Source organism: Cyprinodon tularosa, unplaced genomic scaffold (assembly GCF_016077235.1).
Source record: "Cyprinodon tularosa strain WSP-4 unplaced genomic scaffold, ASM1607723v1 ctg296, whole genome shotgun sequence".
NCBI lineage: Eukaryota > Metazoa > Chordata > Actinopteri > Cyprinodontiformes > Cyprinodontidae > Cyprinodon > Cyprinodon tularosa.
This window is the reverse complement of record NW_024039003.1, coordinates 82784-103211: the sequence shown is the minus strand read 5'-3', so window position 1 is coordinate 103211 and position 20428 is coordinate 82784. Positions and strand designations below refer to the sequence as shown.

The window sequence follows — 20428 nt, the reverse complement described above, 5'->3', positions numbered from 1 at the left end:
AGATGGATGAATATAGACTGGTGAAAGTGAAAGGATGAACGGACTCGAAAATCTCACCTTCTCTCAGGACCACTCTCTCATAAGCAGGGAACTTTGTTTGGACCGGCTGAGAGGAAAGATCCTCTCTGCTTTTCCTCAGGTTCCTCTTTGAGCTCCGAAGACCTCTGAACCGCCAGAAATCTGCCCTGTCACCTCCTGCTGTTTTGGGAAGCGTGTACTGAACACTTGAGAGCTGCTCCGCTCTGTTGACAGAAAGACAAAGACGGACACTGATGATGTAACACAGCCGCCGCCGACCACCCAGTTACCATGGAGAGAGGCGTGATGCTTCCACCTGTTTTTGTTGGGGATGATCCCCCTCTCCACCTCCTGGTGGTTCTTTCCAATGCGAATAGCCAACCAAGAACCTAGCTTTCCATTGTAGAGCGTGTCGACCACTCGGAAAACCTCGCCCTTGTTAAAGCTTAACCCGTATGGAGATTCCTTCTCGTACTCGAAATGTGTGCGGATGTAGAAAGAGTCCCCAACGTCCGACTCCACGATCCGTCGATAAACTGTAAAAACAAAGACCGGCTGGTCATTCACACCGAGCTGATCATGTCATCACATTCATGCTTCCTCTCCGGTTACCATCTTTTTTCTTCTGAGCCAGAATGGTGACCTCCTCGCCCTTAGGAAGATCCAGAAGGAATAGCACTGCCTCCTCTCGGATTATGTTTGCAAAATCAACATTATTTACCTGAAAGTTGAGAAAACATTATCCCATAAGTCCTTCACACTACAAGCTACAAGGTTTATGTAGTCAAAAAAACTTTTGACATTACATAATACAGCTGGAGAGAAGAACGCATACAAACAGGAAGACATACGAGTGTGTGGGAAATTGGACGAACACGGGATGAGGAAAATGTGTTTGTGCTTGCTTCTAAGGGGCCACTTCTAGGAGACTAACTTAAAGATAAAGGATTTTTCTTACAACCTGTAAGTGAACTAAAACAGGGAATGCTAAAGGATGTAATGCCTATAAAACAAGGCTGTTAACTCAAAAAATGCCTCAAGATGAATTACATTTAAAAAAAGGTCTTGATTTATTTTTATGTCTACTTTTAAGGCTAGGCTTAAAACTTTCCTTTTTGATAAAGCTTCTAGTTAGAGTGGCTCAGGTTATCCTGAGCTATCTCTATAGTTCTGCTGCTATAGGCTTAGACTGCTGGAGGACATAGGGACCCCTTTTTCATCATTCTGCTTCATTCTATCTCTATTCTCCCACTCTGCAGAATCTGTTAGTTCAATCTCTAACGTTCTGCTCTCTCTGCTTTTTCTCATAGTAGCTTCATCTGGTCTGTTCCTGTTTGGCTGTGACTCCATCCTGGAGAGAAATATCAGCTGTGCTGCTGCCATCAACACCTTTGTTTCTAGATGTTGGAGCTTGGCCTGTTTTCCAGTGTAGTCCTGTTTCTCTGACTGTGACTAACTGGATGTGCTCTCTTCATCCTCTGACATGGGAGCTGGCTCGGAGCTCGTCTGCCTGGCTGTGTGTTTCCTGGACGGGGCCGCCTTTTACAGTTGATTTTTTGCGTCTATGCTTCTTTTTCTATGTCTGCTTCTGTCTCCTTGAACCCCAGTGGGCCTCAGCAGATGGCTGCTCACACTGAGCCTGGTTCTGCTGGAGGTTTCTTCCTGTTCAAAGGGAGTTTTTCCTCTCCACTGTCGCTACAAGCATGCTTAGTGTGAGGGATTGCTGAAGAGTCAATGAGTCGATGCAATCAACTGGTTTTCCTTAGATAGAAAACTTTGAACCAATTTGACTGGATTATCCGGTTAACTGTAGAGTGCCTTGAGATGACGTGTTGTGAATTGGTGCTATAGAAATAAATTGAATTGAACCGTTCACTGATTTTACCCTGAGAATTTGGTCGCCCTCCTCCAGGCCTTCCTTAGCAGCTGGGCTATCCTCCAGCACTCCGGCGACAAAGATGCCCACGTCGTTCCCTCCAGCCAGACGCAGACCCACACTCTCCCCCTTCTTGAACTTCACCAGCTTCATGCTCGGCCTGAGGAGAAATGTACAAGTTCAGTGAATAAAAATAAAAATAAGCCACACCTGGGTTTCCTTTATTGGCTAAAATCTAAATGACTATAAGGTGACAGACAGGAGAATACAGAGGTTTTTAAAATTACGCTCTAAGAAGCCAGAACGCTTCTCAATTTCTTCTGCTGCCACTGATGGCCAGTAGGAACAGATCAGACTCACAAATGACAAATTTGCATCTTGACTTTAAAGCTATCAAAAACACAAACCTGAGCATGGAAGATAATCAGTCTCAGACCAGTTCGCATACATTATCAAAGGCATCATTATTTATGTGAGTTTAAGGCTTTGTAAGTCACAGATTAACCATCATTCTTTAAAGGTGTAATGATTGTCCAAATCCTCACATAAGCAGCGAATATTCTTTCAAAAAACAGGACACCAGATGATACAACCTTTAAGCAATATTTAAACATAGAGTCAAATTTACACATACCTATACCTATGGATGTTTGTTCAAATGTCTTCTTTCAAGTCACATGGACACCAGAGCCTTACGTCTGATGATTCATTTAGTTAGGTGAGTGTTTAGGGTTTTGTCCTGAAGGAGCAACATTTTCTTTTCTGTTTTTCTTTCTTTCAATTAATTTCAACTAAATTATACTTAGTTCTAGGGATGCACGATATAATCGGCCCCCTATCGGTATCGGCCTGTATCGGCCTTAAATGTGAATATCGGACATCGGCCACCCCACCGATATTTAACCCGATATTTGATCAGCTTCTGAGTTTCTAAAAAATACTACTTCTTCTTCTTCCTCAAAAACGTATTTTTTACAGACTAAAAAACTTCTAAAGACGAGGGAAAAAATATTGATCCATTAAAATATCCCAATATCTTCATATGCTGATATATTGCCATTTAAAAACACCATATCAATCTCTTTTACTAATGAAATATTGCTATATGTCATCGTTATGCTACGAAATCCCCCGAAAATTCACGAAATTTTGCCATATTTTTATATGTTGATATATTGACGCTGTATCGATCTATTTTACTAACAAAATCTCACAAGAATTTGCAAAATATCCCGAGAGTTTGTAACAGAACGATGAAATTTCACGAGATTTTAAAAGTAAAATAGATCGATACCGCGTTTTTAAAAATCGATTTGATATCAGCATATGAAAATATATTTGAGTATATTATATTTCAAAGTGTCAGAAATGGATAACAAAACTGCTATTTTCAATGACTACGTATTTTTGTCCAGCTTTAACATCGGTATCGATATCGGTTATCGGCTACATGAGTTTTAAAATATTGGCATATCGGATATCGGCCAAAATCCCAATATCGTGCATCCCTACTTAGTTCAGTTAAATTGATTTAGATCAGATGTAACATAATACATCATCTCAAAGCACAATGCATTTGCTCAACCACTGTCACATCCAAAACAGTTGGTTATTCTGAGCCAGTTTCTATATTTATGCTGCTATAGGTTTAGGCTGCTGGAGGACATAGGGACCCCTTTTCATCATTCTGCTTCATTTTAACTCTATTCTCCCAATCTGCAGCATTTATATGCTTCTCCCATATTTTTATGTTCTATCTGCTTTTTCTAATCATGTTGATTTAATCTGCTCCATTTTGGCTGTGATTCCATCCTGGATTAAAATATCGGCTGTGCTGCTGCCATCAACACCTTTGTTTACAGATGTCGGAGCTTGGCCTGTTTTCCAGTCTAGTCCTGTTTCTTTAATGCGACTAACAGGATGTGCTCCCTTTCGTCCTTTAATATGGGAGCCGGCTCGGAGCTCGTCTGACTGAACGTGCCTTTCACGGAAAGGGCTATTTAGTTTACGTACTTAACAGTTGCATTTTGTATCTATGCTTCTTTTTCTATGTCTGCTTCTGTCTCCTTGAACCCCAGTCATCCTAGGCAGATGGCCGCTCACACTGACCCTGGTTCTGCTGGAGGTTTCCTGTCAAAAGGGAGTTTTTCCTCTCCAGTGTCACCATGTGCATTCTTTGTGTGAGTGATTTGCTGAAGAAAAGTAAAAGCGAAATTCTTCACCAATGATCCTGGAGGAGCATGTCTTGCCATTTAATGACTCAATGCACACAACTGTTTTTCTCTGATAGAAACTTTTAACCAATTTGACTATATTGTCATTCGTTAGATACCCAGGGATGACGTTTTTTGAATAGTGTTTTCTATCTAAAGAGACTTAGCTGACTGCACAGTCTTTGACTTTGCAGGTTCCTTTCCTCATGGATGAGCATGTGGCCAAAATAGATATTCACTTAAATTGTGGTATTTACTCTACAGCAATTCCTCACAAAGATCATGCATGTAGCGACAGTGGAGAGGAAGAGGTTTCTTACACCTCCCTGCTGGATATGAAAGGAACCTCAAGCAGAACCAGATTCAGTCTGACCAGCCCTCTGCCAGGGACGAGTGTTTTAAAGGGGACAAAGAACACTACCGACTGTACAGCATGGCGATCATGGAGAGGGGCTGATTTACTGCCGGTGTATTCCCTAAAATAGATAAATAACAGAGAAGGAATACCTATGAAGCCTTCAGCTTCTCTTCAAATCAAAAGATGGTTAATGCTGAACCAACATGCATTAAAGTGAGCCTGAAGCTTCTTGATGCCTACAATAAGCTTATGCTGAATGTTGACATGGTTAAATACCCAATTCCATATTTGACTACGTGTACTGATATAGTACACGTATAGTTCCACAAGTTTCTTAAATTTTTGGGTCAGAAAAAAAAATCTAACTTGTGTAAAAATATTCCCGTATCACAGCTTATCAAAGCTGTTAATTATCAAAGCTTCTTTATAATCATTAGTAATCTCTACATAGAAGCCCTTCCAATTAACATGACATTGATATGAGAAGAATTACCAACAATGTTCACTTTTAATGGTCAGTTAAAATACTTCCTTTCAACGATTTGAAGTGTCCATTTATTATCTATATTACCGTAGAATGCTGTCATCGTGGGCAGCGCTTGGCACAGGGGCATCAGAGGGGCTGACAGGCAGGTCTACATCCGGCTGTCCAGGTTGAGCATAAACTGGCTTGGGCTCTACAAATTGAAAAAAAAAGGAAAATAAAAATCATGGTAACTCCTGCAGAGCGTGAAATCTCACACCAGTTATCCATAAAATATATACACTGCAAAAAATGGAAATCTAAATAAGTCACTTTTGCTCAAATTAAGTGCATTTCTTCTTGAATTGAGGATTTAAGTGAGACACTTTGCCAATGGAACAAGACAATTTACATTTAAAATAAGAAAAAAACAATTACTTTGTCTTATTTCAAGTGTATATTATCTAATTATCTTATTTTAGGAGTAAAAACACTCATTCCATTGGCAGATCATCCTTTTTACCTGCTCAAATTAAGGGTAAATACACTTAATTTAAGACATTTTTTACTTATTTCTAGATGTTTTTTGCAGTGTAAACAAAAAATGCATATGAACCACTGAGAATAAACACCAATGAAAAAAAAAACACGACAGTCCCTTAGTATCACTCAGGCGTTTGTGCAAACACAAACACACAAAGCACACAGTGTCCTTCGCTGGGAGGTCGAAGCCAAAGACAGCAGAGTGCTGCAGGCTAGAGAGAAACGTCAGACTCCATCAACTCATATGGTTTATTTTCACTTGGCTCCAGGCAAACTCAGCCAGACTCAGCAGGCGTCTGGGTCCAACTTATCAGGGTGGTTGTGTTTTTAAAAAGGGCAAAAAGAACTGGTTCTAAACCCAAATTAACTTCAATAAGACATTTTCTTTTATATCCAGCCCTTTGCTAATGGAAGGATGGATGGGAGAAAGATATCTGATCGATTTCCATTTCTTATACCCAACCAAGTTTTCAGGGTTACTGATCTCTGACCTGGGAGGGGTGGGAGCTGTTTCTCCTCTCTTGCAACAGCCGAATCCTTCGGTTTAGGGAGAGGAATATCCTCCACTAGCTTTGCTGGTGTTGAAGCAGACTTCGACATCCGTTCATCATCGCGACTTCTGTGACTGCAGATAGTAGAAAATAATTTATTTTTAAAGCACTAATCTCTGGAAAAGGAGAAGAATAACTCTGGAGCGTGAAGCTTTGCAGCCTGTGAAGTTCTCTCGTGTGCAGACTTACACGGGAGCAGAGCACAGGTGAAAGAACAGCATCTTATTCATGAAGGTCATTGCTTTGCCTGTCCACTTTTCTGCTGCTCTATTTTTAGCCTAGCTTATCTAAGGTGTCACAGTGAATTCTGTCCTCCAGATCGTCTTTAAAAAAAAACTTTCTTGGTTGTGAGGTCTAGTTTTAAATCATTTTATGTATTTTATTTATTTTTTTATTCTTAGATACATATTCTCTCTGAAAATACACAACTTGAGTTCCCACTTAGTAAAAAAATGGAACTACTGCTGTCTTTGTAAACCAAAGCTCTAGTAGTTGGATCACCTTTTAGTCATACTCTGTGACTATATACTAATGCTACGTTCAGACCGCAAGCAGCAGAGGCAGCAGAAGTAGCTAGTTTACATGCAAAGTCAATTCAAAAAGTTTATACCAGTCAAGGTAATTGTATTTAACTTAAATTAAGATAAAAAATAAGTTGTTTTTTTGCATAGTGGGAGCTAAAAATATGTAAACGAGCTTAAATGATCAGGAATCTAAAGGAGAAAACATAGTAGTCTTAGTAGTCCATATTCTTAAGTGAGCGTCAATAAGAGCAACGGGCAATATTTTTTTAATGATGCGTCTCTGTATTAGTGTAGATTATTTTTTTATTGGAACCCATAAAAGCATGATGTTATGGCATCTTTTCCCTAGCCTCGTGAGACCATCCTGATCTTGCGAGCTTTCAAGGTTTCACTCGTTAATCAGTCTGGAGACTCTCCGTTAGGGATGGGCGATATGTTATTGTGTGCGATATATCGTCAAAGAAATTCCTCATGGTAACAATTTGTCATCTCGCGATAAAAACGATAAACTCCCGCCGGTGACGTATACTGCACGTGACACACCTGCAGTCCAACTCACGTGCGAGCCATGCGCAAACAACAAGCATGGCGGAAGGTGGAGGAGACGTGCCCCAAGACCTGGTTCCTAAAAGAGGCTCCAGCTCCGTTATCTGGAACTGGTTTGGATTTAAAAAGTCTGATACGGAGCAGAAAGTCGTAATATGCAAAGTTTGCAGACAACCTGTGAAGACAAAGGACAGCGACACTACCAATTTATTTCACCACCTAAAACACAAACCGGAATATGATGCTAGTCAGAAGATGCGCTGCGATGCAGCAGAATCCTCGACTTCGAAAACCTCTGTTAAGAAACCGACTGCCACTCAAACAAAACTTGCCGATGCGTTTGCTCATTCCACACCATATGACAGCCAAAGCAAGCGATGGAAAGAGTTAACAGAGGCCGTTGCGTTTTGCCTGGCTAAAGATATGTTGCCGCTTTAATCACAGATTGAGAGGTATTTGAGTTTTTATATTCTTTTTAAATTTATTGAAATTATTTATTTTTATTTAATGTTTAGCATGCTGACAATCCTGCTAGTCTTATTTGTACATTCTTGCACAAAGAAGTATTTCAGGTTTTACATGTTTTTTGGAATTTATTGAAATTTCAATTTTAGTATTTAGATTTTTCTGTTTTTTTCCCTTTATTTATCATACCATTTGCACATTTTTGTAGCCCAACAGCAAAAAAGGTTGTTACAGGTTGATATAACATGTTAGAACTTGCACTGGTATTTATTTATCCAATATATGGCATGTTCCAGCAACTGGTCATTTACACATCTATTTATATTAGGAGGTGATTACTCATTAGTTTAAATTTGCAGTGAAATACTTTTAAGTTCTGTTTCTCAATTTATCAGGTTGTATTTACAGTTGCACTACTTTGCAACTTTTATTAGCCAAGTTATATTTGCTGTGTAGCATTTAAATAAATGTGAAATTTGTTCTCATATTTCAGGCTTGTTTGATTGGTTTGATACATTAGGCTGATATTGTGTTTTTGTTTTGTTTTTTATCGTCACTTATCGTTATCGTGGTAAAACCTAGAAATTATCGTGATCAATTTTTTAGTCCATATCGCCCATCCCTACTCTCCGTTAAAGAAAATTTGGAGCCGTTCACCAAAGGAACGTCCAATCAGCGTTGGCTTTGCGGCGGGTTGAGGTGTGACGCAACGAGAAGCGCGACAGTTCAGTCTAAAGAACATGGCGGCTTCAGCCGATGAAACTAGCGTTAGCGTGGCTATCGAGCAAGTTTTATCGGAATTACAGAGTATTTCTTCACTGAAAGAAGAGCAAAACACTGCTCTGGAGGCTTTTCTCAGAGGAAAAGATGTTTATGCTCTTCTCCGGACTAATTAAGGCAAGAGTAGCCTGGCTTGTGGTTGTGTTTTCGTCGTCGCTCTGTTAGTACGTCATATGCTTTGTTGATCTGATTGGTTTATTTGGCCCGTCTATCACCAACATAGGCCAATCAGCTAACCAGTATTTTCTCCCCTTCCAAAAATTACTTCAACGGAAGGTTTCCAGATGGATATGCGGAGCAAATCCATCTGGCGGAGTCAGGTTATCTATTACATGCACTGGGACAAAAAAACTAAATGTTTTCACCTTAAATATTAATCATCTAAAGAACAAGATGGTTAAATAAAAGTCGACTTTTCTACTTTTCAGCTTTCACAGTATGGAGCTAGATCGGTCTCAATTTTCACAAATTAACATATGTGATCTATAAATGTATAGAACAAGATTTGCCAAAGTATTTCTGGTCCATAAACAATTATAAATAAAATTACACGCTGTGTGTGTGTGGATCTTGTCCTGTGCATGTATGAATCACATATGTGTATTTGTGAAAATTGAGACCGATCTAACTCCATATCACAGATTTTCATTTTCTGGTAAAATCCAGAATATTCCCGACTGATTTAATTCAAACCACCTTTACATTTATCAATCAAACACGGCGGAATAGATTTTTACCTGCCATTGCTGATTTGTTGTGGTGAATGTCGGGAGTGGTCTGAGGGTTCGGACCTCCTGTCCGGGGAGCGGGAGCGGCTGCTACGGTGTCTGTCGTGTGATCGGTTGGAATGATCGGATGCCATAGAATGGATGTCTGAAATGTCTGGTGAAAGAAAAGTCACGTGTTCAGAGAACACCATCATGTAGGAATTACTCCACGCTCCTTTCAGCGGAATACTCCACACTCACCATCTCTGTCGGAGGCGTTAGCTGAAGGAATGCTGTCATCGAGGTCAGGGATGTTGAGGAGGGTCGCCCTGTCGTCTCTCTGAACAACCATTTTTAGTTTGCCCTTTGACCTTTCAATCAGTTTCTTAGCGTCTATCAAGGAGAGGTTCTCTGTCACTGTGCCATTAATCTGAGACAAGCCAAAGAAGAAGATATCAGCTCTAGGAAAACAGTCACCCGATCAAAATGCAGTTTTTACTAATTATTGACCTTTAATACTTAAACCTTCAATAAAGAAAAACTATGTATTAAATAAATAAAAAAATGCCAGGTTATACATAGAGCTGTAAAAACAAACGTTTAGGTGTGTAAAAGTTATTTTTTGTGCTACAGCCAACCATTAAATCATTGAAAATAGTGATTTTAAAGAATGCAGATGTACAATTTACAGACAAATAGTGAAAATAAGTGATTATTTAAAGAACAGAGGTAAAATGCAATATCTTTCGATGAGAACGAACCTAAATCAAGGAAAATTGATGTGTTGTGATGCAGCATTGGGGAGGAAAACATTCTGAATAAGATAAACAGTTTCTGTTGTCCATAATAAAACACGGTAGGAGATTTTGCTTAAATCTCCGTACCTTCAGTACCACGTCCCCCTCCTGGATGTTGCCATCCCTGGCGGCCAGGCTCTCGGGGGAGATGTCCTTGACAAAGATGTGGCTGGCCAGGCGCAGGCCATATTCTGCTTACAGAGTGAACGACAGCAACAAAGAGCATGTTAGCACAGAGAGTTCACAGGACAGCGGGACCACACCAAAAGCTCTGCTGACAGCTGCTGCTCCCGCTGGGATTAACATTAAAGAAGATTAATTGCTCTTTTACTTATTTACTTGAGTTTACTCAGATTTTGCTAAGGCTGGCAACTTCTATTTACTCTGGCTCTCACCCAGAGCTGATTTGGAAGATTTACTTGGCTAAGGTCGGGTGCATGAAACGGCAATGCCCCGTTATTCATTTCTATCCCCGACTTTTCGAGCCTCACCTTCATTTTTGCGGGATTTGACGAGCGTGACCTTGGCGGGGCGAGGGGGGAGGTTGTGCGAGCGGCGGTCCGAGCGCGGGGACATGCTTCTCTCTCGTGACCCGCTGCGCTCGCGGTCCCTTCGTCCGCTGCTCCGACCGCTGCGTCTGCCCATGGCCCCGCCTATGCCACTGTAAGCACCACTGCGCCCGCTCCGCGTCTCGTATATTTCTTCGTCGTAGCTGTCCTCCTCTTCGTCGTGTTCCGACATCGTTTCTCTCTCCCCCAGCCGGCCCATGGGAACGTGCACCTTCCTCTTCCGTCTGATTGTCTGACAAAAGAAATGAGGATCAGGATCAAGATGACTAACATTTCATTTCAATAAATCAGTTAATTAGTTCCCTAGACTTTGCTTTTCTTTGCTTTCCTAAAAGAAAAATGTCTGTCTAGTAAACATTTCACGACCCTTTGTGACACTCACGATTTTGGCAATTTTCCCACTTTTGCGAAGCTGCTGGACAGCGTACGCATGCTCCACATTGTCCATGGACACAGCATTGACCATAACCACTCTGTCATTTTCCCTACAGGCAAAAAAGTAGAAAGAACAGACAGACTGGAGTCTCTCTGAAGCATGTCTAATGTACTAATTATTCATGGGGAGTAACTCAAAGCTAAAACACATAATTTGATCCAAGAACAGAATCTTACTGCAGCAGGCCTTCTGCAGGGCCTCCTTTCAGCACGTCTGAGATAACGATGGAGGTCTCGCCGCTCTGAAAATGAGGGTTATCCCGACCTCCTGATATGGCTATCCCAAATCCGAACCCTGGTGCCTGCACACAGAGAAAAAACATAAAACCGTTCTAAGATTTCTATAATAATAATAATAATAATAATAATAATAAAGACTGACATGTTATCTACTGTTGCTTTCCATACACACTCATCAGGGCTAAAATTAGACAGTAACCAATCTGTGAATTTAATATTTACAGTTATGTTTAACAACTAAAAAAAAGCTTTGTCCACATTTTCTTTTTAAATTGTTAATAAAGAAAATTATATAAAATATTTATTTTGATAAATACTAAAATAGAATAGGGGTAGAAATCAATAGGATAAATGATCCATTTTTAGAGGTAATTTTAAAAAAAGATGTTGAATTATGTTAAATAGTAAAATAAAGAAACTTAAAAAAAATGATAATATTATTGAAAGATTGTAGTTTTGTGACTTTGAATAGAACTGTAGTGTGTTTTATTGCAACATTTTATTTACTGCAGATGACCTCGTTTGTTCAGCAGTTGGAAAGCTGAAACATTTTGATTTGTTCCTATTTTTTGGCTAACGTTAGCCCTGGCTGCTGCAGACGGGCTAACGTTAGCCCTGGCTGCTGCAGACGGGCTAACGTTAGCCCTGGCTGCTGCAGACGGACTAACGTTAGCCCTGGCTGCTGCAGACGGACTAACGTTAGCCCGTTTTCATTTGATTTGTGTTTATCTGACTGTGTTTATTATTATTCCCCCACTAAATGAAAAAAGTAAGAATCAGTACATTTTTCAGTACACTTCTGTTCCAATTGAGCCATATTTATGCTGGCTGCTCCCAATCTCTTTAAGTCCACACTTTCCTGCGTTCTTCTCAAAAACATACTTTGGGAGAACACCAGTCTATACTCACATTCTCGTGAATTGAGAAACCAAATTGAGAAATCAATCTTAAGAGTAAGTGTGCAGGAAATATCTTATCTGGGATAAAGACAAAAAGGAATAAACTGGTCTTCACTGGGTTAAGTCTGGAGTAAGTCCAGCTGTTCAACACAAAACTATAAAGCACTTTTTGCTTCTTTCTGCTGACATCTTTATACTGATTATGAAGGATTTTCTAACAAGAGGAAGAGGAAAGTCAACAGTGGACACCGGCTGAAGGTCAGCATTAAAGCAACCTGAGCTCTTGAACACCTTAGCAGATCCACAGGCTGATGCAGCTTTAATGCAGTAATAGGGACAAGGAGACCCTACACTACACAGTACATGGACATACACTATATTGCCAAAAGTATTTGCTCACCCATCCAAATTATTGGAATCAGGTGTTCCAATCACTTCCATGGCCACAGGTGTATAAATTCAAGCACCTAGGCATGCAGACTGTTTTTACAAACATTTGTGAAAGAATGGGTCGCTCTCAGGAGCTCAGTAAATTCCAGCGTGGAACTGTGATAGGATGCCACCTGTGCAACAAATCCAGTCGTGAAATTTCCTCGCTCCTAAATATTCCACAGTCAACTGTCAGCTGTATTATAAGAAAATGGAAGTGTTTGGGAACGACAGCAACTCAGCCACGAAGTGGTAGGCCACGTAAACTGACGGAGCGGGGTCAGCGGATGCTGACGCGCATAGTGCGAAGAGGTCGCCAACTTTCTGCAGAGTCAATCACTACAGACCTCCAAACTTCATGTGGCCTTCAGATTAGCTCAAGAACAGTGCGCAGAGAGCTTCATGGAATGGGTTTCCATGGTCGAGCAGCTGCATCCAAGCCATACATCACCAAGTGCAATGCAAAGCGTCGGATGCGGTGGTGTAAAGCACGCCGCCACTGGACTCTAGAGCAGTGGAGACGCGTTCTCTGGAGTGACGAATCGCGCTTCTCCATCTGGCAATCTGATGGACGGGTCTGGGTTTGGCGGTTGCCAGGAGAACGGTACTTGTCTGACTGCATTGTGCCAAGTGTAAAGTTTGGTGGAGGGGGGATTATGGTGTGGGGTTGTTTTTCAGGAGCTGGGCTTGGCCCCTTAGTTCCAGTGAAAGGAACTCTGAATGCTTCAGCATACCAAGACATTTTGGACAATTCCATGCTCCCAACTTTGTGGGAACAGTTTGGAGCTGGCCCCTTCCTCTTCCAACATGACTGTGCACCAGTGCACAAAGCAAGGTCCATAAAGACATGGATGACAGAGTCTGGTGTGGATGAACTTGACTGGCCTGCACAGAGTCCTGACCTCAACCCGATAGAACACCTTTGGGATGAATTAGAGCGGAGACTGAGAGCCAGGCCTTCTCGTCCAACATCAGTGTGCGACCTCACAAATGCGCTTCTGGAAGAATGGTCAAAAATTCCCATAAACACACTCCTAAACCTTGTGGACAGCCTTCCCAGAAGAGTTGAAGCTGTTCTAGCTGCAAAGGGTGGACCGACGTCATATTGAACCCTATGGATTAGGAACGGGATGTCACTTAAGCTCATATGTGAGTCAAGGCAGGTGAGCAAATACTTTTGGCAATATAGTGTATGTTCACTGAACTAACATTGCTCCATTAAAATACCATGGTCTTATGTAACATTATTATTTTCTAAAAGCTGAAGTTTGGTTTCTGTTATGAGTACGGATGGGGATCAAAACCCGGTTCCATCAAGGACCCGGTTCCACTTTTTTCAAAACCCGAAAATCAATAACGTTTGGGCTTATCGATACCACTATCGAGTCTGGTCGTTTTTTTTTTTTTTCTCCCGGAGGTCCTGTAACATATTGTGTGTCCCTCGAGTCGCGTCACAGCATTTAAATCTAATCAATCCAATCACTGCAGCGTGTCCACCAATGTTTTGGAATGAAATTGTAAGCAAAAAGATATTAAAAGTAAAACAATTGAAGTCTGGCATTTAACTTCGCTCACGACTCGAGAATGGCTGAACAGAAAAGACTCCTCCTCCTCCTGCAGCTGCCACAGTCGGGCCCGTCTTCATCATCCACTCAGAGTACCACTGCTCAGCGCGCACACAGACTCTGTAGCTTGTCCGGTCAGTTAAAAATAGTAATTGTGAAATCCGTCTTGTAATCGGAAGCATACAAGCTAGTTAGCTTGAAAAGTAAATAAAGTTTCAGACGTGCTGCGTGATGATGTGTTCAGATTGGCTCAGTAAAACGACAATTAGGTTATCATGATGCGTTCATGTGTAACGTAAAGAAAACGGGAAATTGAGTTTTTGGCGAGAAACACGAGTAATACAGTTGTATATTGCTCTAATTATTTTAGAATATATAATTAAACTACTGATGCCAACATTTATTAAAAATTACATTTAATTTAAAATACAATTATTTATTTGTTAAACATTTTCCTAATCTCTAAAAACATGATGAAAAGTGACAGTAGACAATAAATTAACCAACAATTGTAAAAATATATTCTAGTTAGTTTTATGTCATTTCGAAGTGGCCTATTACATTAGCCATGTTTATTGAAGGCTAGAAACGCTTTTGTTATGCTCACTTGTTAAGCAATAAAAGCAATACCAGTTCTGTTAAAAAAAATTGTTGCATCGTCTTTCCACCAAATAACAGAAAAGTATCGATAGTGGTATCGATAAAGACTCGGATAGATAAGGAGTATCGATAAAGGTATCGATATCAATAAATATTAACGATCCCCATCCCTAGTTTTGAGACAGAGTCTAGATTAATGGAATAAATATCAGTTTAGTTTATTTCAATATTGCAAATTCACATGTCCTCTCAAGGCACTTCGTTCCAGTCAGATTGATTCAAAGTTTTCTATCTAAGGAAAACCAGCTGATTGCATCGACTCATTGACTCTTCAGCAATCCATCACACTAAGCATGCTTGTAGCGACAGTGGAGAGGAAGAACCCCCTGTTAACAGCAGAACCAGGCTCAGTGTGAGCGGCCATCTGCTGAGGCCCACTGGGGTTCAAGGAGACAGAAGCAGACGTAGAAAAAGAAGCATAGATACAAAAGGCAACTGTCAATCAGCTACACGGGCCGCCCCGTTTTTACCAGATTTCCAGAAATAAAAACTAAAAATATTTCACTTTGTGTGTAATAAATATATATCACGTGTTTTACTCTGTATTGTATGCTAGTCACCCTGTCACTTTTTGTTCTGAGTTTCATTTAAAATGGTTAAAATAGCTGATTTAGTGAAGCGGGGCATACACTGTCCAATTTTTTGTGCAATCGTTGCACTCAGCTGTCGTACAGTGTGAGCTCACAGATCACCATGTTTGTTCTTTCACTGTGCGACCCGACGCTCTGATGCGATCTACCTGCTCACACTGTACGTCTAAAAACCAGGTGGGACTCAGCTCCGCAGTAAGATGGCTGTACTCGGACACGTCTATCCGGAAAATAAAAGAGTATAAGAGGAACATGAAGCTCACTAGAGTGAAACGCGCTGCCTTGGATATTTGGGCGATTTTGTGCTGAAAGACCTAAAAAGAAAAGGAGACGACGTGTTTGGACAAAGACATGGCTGAGCAAACATGGCTACTACGGTCTGTCAGTTTGACAGAAAGAACTCCATTTCACTCATTGCCCCCCCGCCATGATTCTGTGATTTCATCTGAGAGGAAGAAGAAGAAGAAGAAGAATCTTTGTTTGCGCACTGAGCGATTTGCCAACGACTGATAATCAAAAATGTTTCATTTTTTCCCGAACTTACAATTCCTGATGGAGAGGTGGGTCGTTAGAGGCTGATCGCCCCTCGTTACCCCCTGTAACACGACACATGGTCAGGCTGAAAATTGCAACTGGAAAGTCGTCCCGAAAAGGGCAAAAAATCGTACAGTAAATGCTCGGCTTTATTCCACTAATTGCAAATTTTTTTGTGTCAAACCTTCTTTCATTTCAATGGCAGAGCATATCAACTAATTTTAAAACCATGTTTATCAGCTTGGGATTTAGTTGCACTTTAATTTCATGTAAACTGGGAACAAAAAGCTAAAGAAAATGTCCTTAAATATTCATCATCTAAAAAACAAGATGCTTAACCTCTTACACCCTAAGGGGGTATAAATAAATTTCTGCCTGACAAAAACACACAAAAGTAAATAACTTATAGCCTCACAGCTATTAGATTTAAGAAGAAACTTTTGGTACGTCTGTAAAGGTAAGATGTCATAGAATGGTTTTCTGGTGTCAGCACCATTGTAGCTTTGACCCTGCCTGAAATATTAGAGACAAAATACAAAATATTTTGCATTTTTTGAACCTCGCCAAAATTTTCTTTGAAATAAACATTGCAAAACACTACCAAAATATTATTTATAGCACAAAAAAGTAGTACAGACTTTCAAATCTAAATGTTGTGTAAAAATATACAAAATTTGGACTCAATCAGATGAATCATATTTATTTTAGAATGGTATTAGTGAGAAATTTCTTAGGCGGAGAGGCCATTTTGGCACATTTATCCATAAATGTCACCAAACTGTGCCAAATGTGTTTTTTACATCAATACTGGTGGTTTGGTAAAATTACGGTCACGTAGCAGCTGGACCCGCCGGTGGGTCCGTAGGGTTCAAGGGGTTAAATAGTCAAGTCGACTTCTCTACTTTTCAGCTTTCATAGTATGGAGCTAGATTGGTCCCAATTTTCACAAATAAACATATGTGATGTATAAATGCACAGAACAAGATCCGCCAAAGTATTTCTGGTCCATAAACAATTATTAATGTCATGTTAACGCTGAACAAAATAATGCAACCGCTTTTGGCATTTACTTAATCCTATTTAGTTATTTTAACAGAATTGTTTTTTGTCCTACCCTTAAACATGAAACAATTGTGTTAAAGTAACTAAATATGATTAAGTAAATGCCAAAAACGGTTGCATTATTTTTTTCAGTGACAAAAGAATAACTGGAATAGTTTTTAAAAGTTGTTTCTATTCATATTTTATTTTCATGAAACAAAACAGACCAGAAAAAAAAACTGTTAAATTTGTTTTCATTAGCTTTCAGTTGAGGATTGTTTTAATTTACAGAAAGACGGTCTGAAAAGGTTGATCTGCGAGTCATTATGTGTTTTACTTGATGAGTTGAGTTCCTGAAATAAAGGAAAGTTTCAACGGTACTCTAATTTATTGACACACACTTTTAAATATCCTTACAAATTGTGATATGGGGTATAAATAGGGAGATAAAAGCTGGTCTGGAGGAAAGGGTGAGACGGTGCTCTAGCGGCTCAGACAAAGATGGATGCTAAGAGCAGAGTGAGGATAACAAATACCTACCCTGTGTAGTGTAACTGTGTGCTGTTCCCAAATGACTGTCTCCTCCATCGCTGCACTCTGGAAGACAAAAGATCAACATAAAAGTTCAAATGCAATTTACAACAAAGGGGTAAAAAGCTGAAAACGGTTTTGGCAAAACTGTTAACATGATCAAAGAAGGACAAAAAACAAGAGTGTGTATTGGAACAATTTTCTTTCATTTCAATATGTGGTATATTATGAAACACATTCAAAATGCACAGATGTGTTCCCTTATTTGACCGATCTTTCAGGCCAGGCTTGACCAGAAAGCAACAAGCTCACAAACGGTCGACTATTGAAAAGGTTTGTTGTTGTTCTCTAATGTCTAACTTCCTCTGTAACAGAGGTTTCCGATAAGCGGGCTGTGGTACGGATCCAGACCCACCTGCTGGCTAATCTGGAACAAACCTGATTTAAAACATTTATAAATTACTGCCTGTTGTCTGACGACAGTGTCTAATTTCACTTGCGCCTCTTCTCCTGTTAATACGGTAAAGCCCTGGGGAGCGTCCGGCTCCAGGCTGCACGTGATCCAAATGAGCCAATGAGCTGTCAGTCTGGGTTGCTGCTGCTGCTACTTTTAGACACAGCAGGCAAACCTGTGGCAAGCCGGGCGATGGGAAAGAAGGAGAAGACCATGAGAAAAAGAGAGCAGAGAAAGCGTGGACTGCTGGAAGAACTGCGGTGAACTGGTGAAAGAAAAGTGAAATGGCGTGCTCAAAGATGACCCTGCACATTTAGAGGATGTTTGGCTCAACCTGCTGCTGTGAAGCAGGATTCTCCACCATGAACAGAATCAACAATAAATCTGGATCCAGGCTCAAAATGAGCTCCTTGATATGTGCTTGAGAATGGCTTAGTCTGCGGTTAAACCCAGGTTTAAAGCCTTGCAGGGCAGCCTAAAGCCCACTGCCAACATTAAGACAGAAAAAAGAAAGAAAATAACAAACAATCAGTTCAGGTGTTTAATAAAAGAGTGAGTCAGGAAATTGTCTATAAACCAAACTGAACGATTGTTGTTCTCCACTCCAAAAAACACTTTAGATTTTAAAATGGAAATTTTTAAAAACATTTTAGAGTTAATGTATGACATGGATGCATAAATCAGTGTTAAATTCTGTTTAAAGTAACAGATTATAATAAAAATGTCTCCAGACCTTTACTGGTTAATGATTTTTTTTGTTGTTGAAAAGGCTGAATTGGTTACCCCTGCTCTATAACCTCAGAAAAAGTAAACATCTCTAGCAAATAATACATAAAAATTAAACGTCTTCAATCTGATCTGATCATTTCAATAAAAAACCCAAAAACAAACATATAAACAGCCATAGTTTACAACATGTCATAAAAATAATGCATTAAGTTCAGCTTAAAGCATCCCTAGTTCATTAAGTACAGGCCTCGCTTTGGATCACATGAAATGTGATCAGCGTTCCACCTTATTACACATCATTCAGTGAGATTCTCCTTCAGGCCAAACAAACTGTAGTTCAGCTGTTGCAACATCTGAAACACAAGTTTAAAGCAGACAACACGTCTCACGGCTCCTCCTGATTCTCTCTGCCTCTCATTACGCGCCTACAACTCTACCTCACATGTAACCTTTCAGAGCCAACTGTGTATTTAGAAACTGTTCCGATAATAATAATTCATTTATCCCCCAAAAAGGACTGCATGTACTTCATGGAAAATCGTTGCTATGGGGACTGTAATAAAAAGGAGCCAATCAAACAGGGATCTACTGAACTAAACTGCTTGATTTTTGGTAAACAATTAAAAGTTATACTTTAATAAAACAAGATTTCTGGTTGAAGTAACATCATTTTAGGACTTTTTTAAAAAGACGTTAAAAAATGTTGCTTGTGCAGTTTGTTTTTAAGGTTATAAATTAAAGGAAAAGTCTAGTCATATGCAGAATTCAAACTTCTGAAAGTACTATAGATATGAAATTATTCCATCCTGTTCAATAAAGGATAAGATTTTTAATTCAGAGTAATTTTCATGTGAATGTGCTTCTCTGGAGGCATCCATGTTTGTCAAAGAACACTACTGCCACCTACTGGTTAGTGACGTCACGGTGCGGTATCGGCTGTTGATCAAGTCCCAGTGCTGTATCTGGTGTTTGTCACAACGCGCTATTATCCAAGTCATCTTGAAAACATTCTTCTTCCAAATGTTGGCTACATATTACGGGTTTTTTCTCTGGCCAGAAGTTCGATGGCAAATCCTCCCTCTTCAAGTTGGCGATCCAACGACCAACCCGTCCGTGGAGGATCAGGAATCAGAAAGGTGGAATAACTCTTTTTTTCTCTTTTACCCGATGTATTCCAGCATCCAGCTGCCATGCACGTGGGCATTGCCAGTTTCACTATAGCTCTGGTGAATTTCAATGGTGAAGTCCTCTGGAAATCTTCAATAATTGTTGTTGATTGCAGATGTGTCTAGTAGTTCCCATTGATTTAGCTTGGAAAGCGGGGAGAATGGCGCTAGGCTTACCGCACCGTGACATCACTGCTGGAAGATGGCAGGAGGGAGGGGTTACTATATTTGGGCAAAAATGGCCGCTCCCAGACTCAGTGATCGCAACGAAAATTTTTATTATCTTTTTACTGATTAAAGCTATATTCATTCAATCATTGCTAACGTATTAGTTTTAGGTATAAATAATGATCCATGTTTTTTCCTTACTGACCAGACTTTTCCTTTGAAAGATAAGTTAGTGATTCCTGTTCACAGAGCAGTAACTACATCTGTCTTCATGCAGTAGAAGCTGCATCGGTGCCGTTCTTAATTTGGCGTCTGACTTTTTTTTTTTTTATCAGAAAGCAAACTTGCACAGCTCCAACACACTGCTGGCAACAGCCATTAAATGACTGTTTCTAAACATACCACACACAGCAGCTCAGTGTTGGCAGATCTCCCACTGCGTCTATAAAACATCCAGAGTACGAGCTTCAGTGTTTAACATTAAAATCACAAACAACAATTACTAGAAAACCAAAAGAGAGCACCACACCACATAATGGAGCTATGCTCAGGCAGCATCAAAAAGGAAAAAAAAATC

At 40.1% G+C, this 20428-nt stretch overlaps 1 protein-coding gene across 11 annotated transcripts in view; it reads right to left on the bottom strand.

Moving 5' to 3' along the window:
* Positions 1-20428, bottom strand: part of tjp1b (tight junction protein 1b) — a 105394-nt gene that overhangs the window by 20289 nt on the left and 64677 nt on the right. For 7 of the 11 annotated variants that reach the window (XM_038291176.1, XM_038291167.1, XM_038291171.1 and 4 more), the window contains exons 2-14: positions 17344-17400; positions 11023-11147; positions 10793-10895; positions 10333-10642; positions 9929-10035; positions 9306-9474; positions 9075-9219; positions 5963-6096; positions 5037-5142; positions 1904-2054; positions 631-739; positions 335-554; positions 58-242 (exon numbers count right to left, since the gene is read on the bottom strand). In XM_038291176.1, coding sequence (XP_038147104.1) covers positions 58-242; positions 335-554; positions 631-739; positions 1904-2054; positions 5037-5142; positions 5963-6096; positions 9075-9219; positions 9306-9474; positions 9929-10035; positions 10333-10642; positions 10793-10895; positions 11023-11147; positions 17344-17391 — 1912 coding nt within the window. In that variant the 5' untranslated portion in view covers positions 17392-17400. The remainder of the gene's footprint in view (positions 1-57; positions 243-334; positions 555-630; positions 740-1903; positions 2055-5036; positions 5143-5962; positions 6097-9074; positions 9220-9305; positions 9475-9928; positions 10036-10332; positions 10643-10792; positions 10896-11022; positions 11148-17343; positions 17401-20428) is intronic. The other 4 variants (XM_038291177.1, XM_038291179.1, XM_038291168.1 and 1 more) reach the window with 1 other exon arrangement.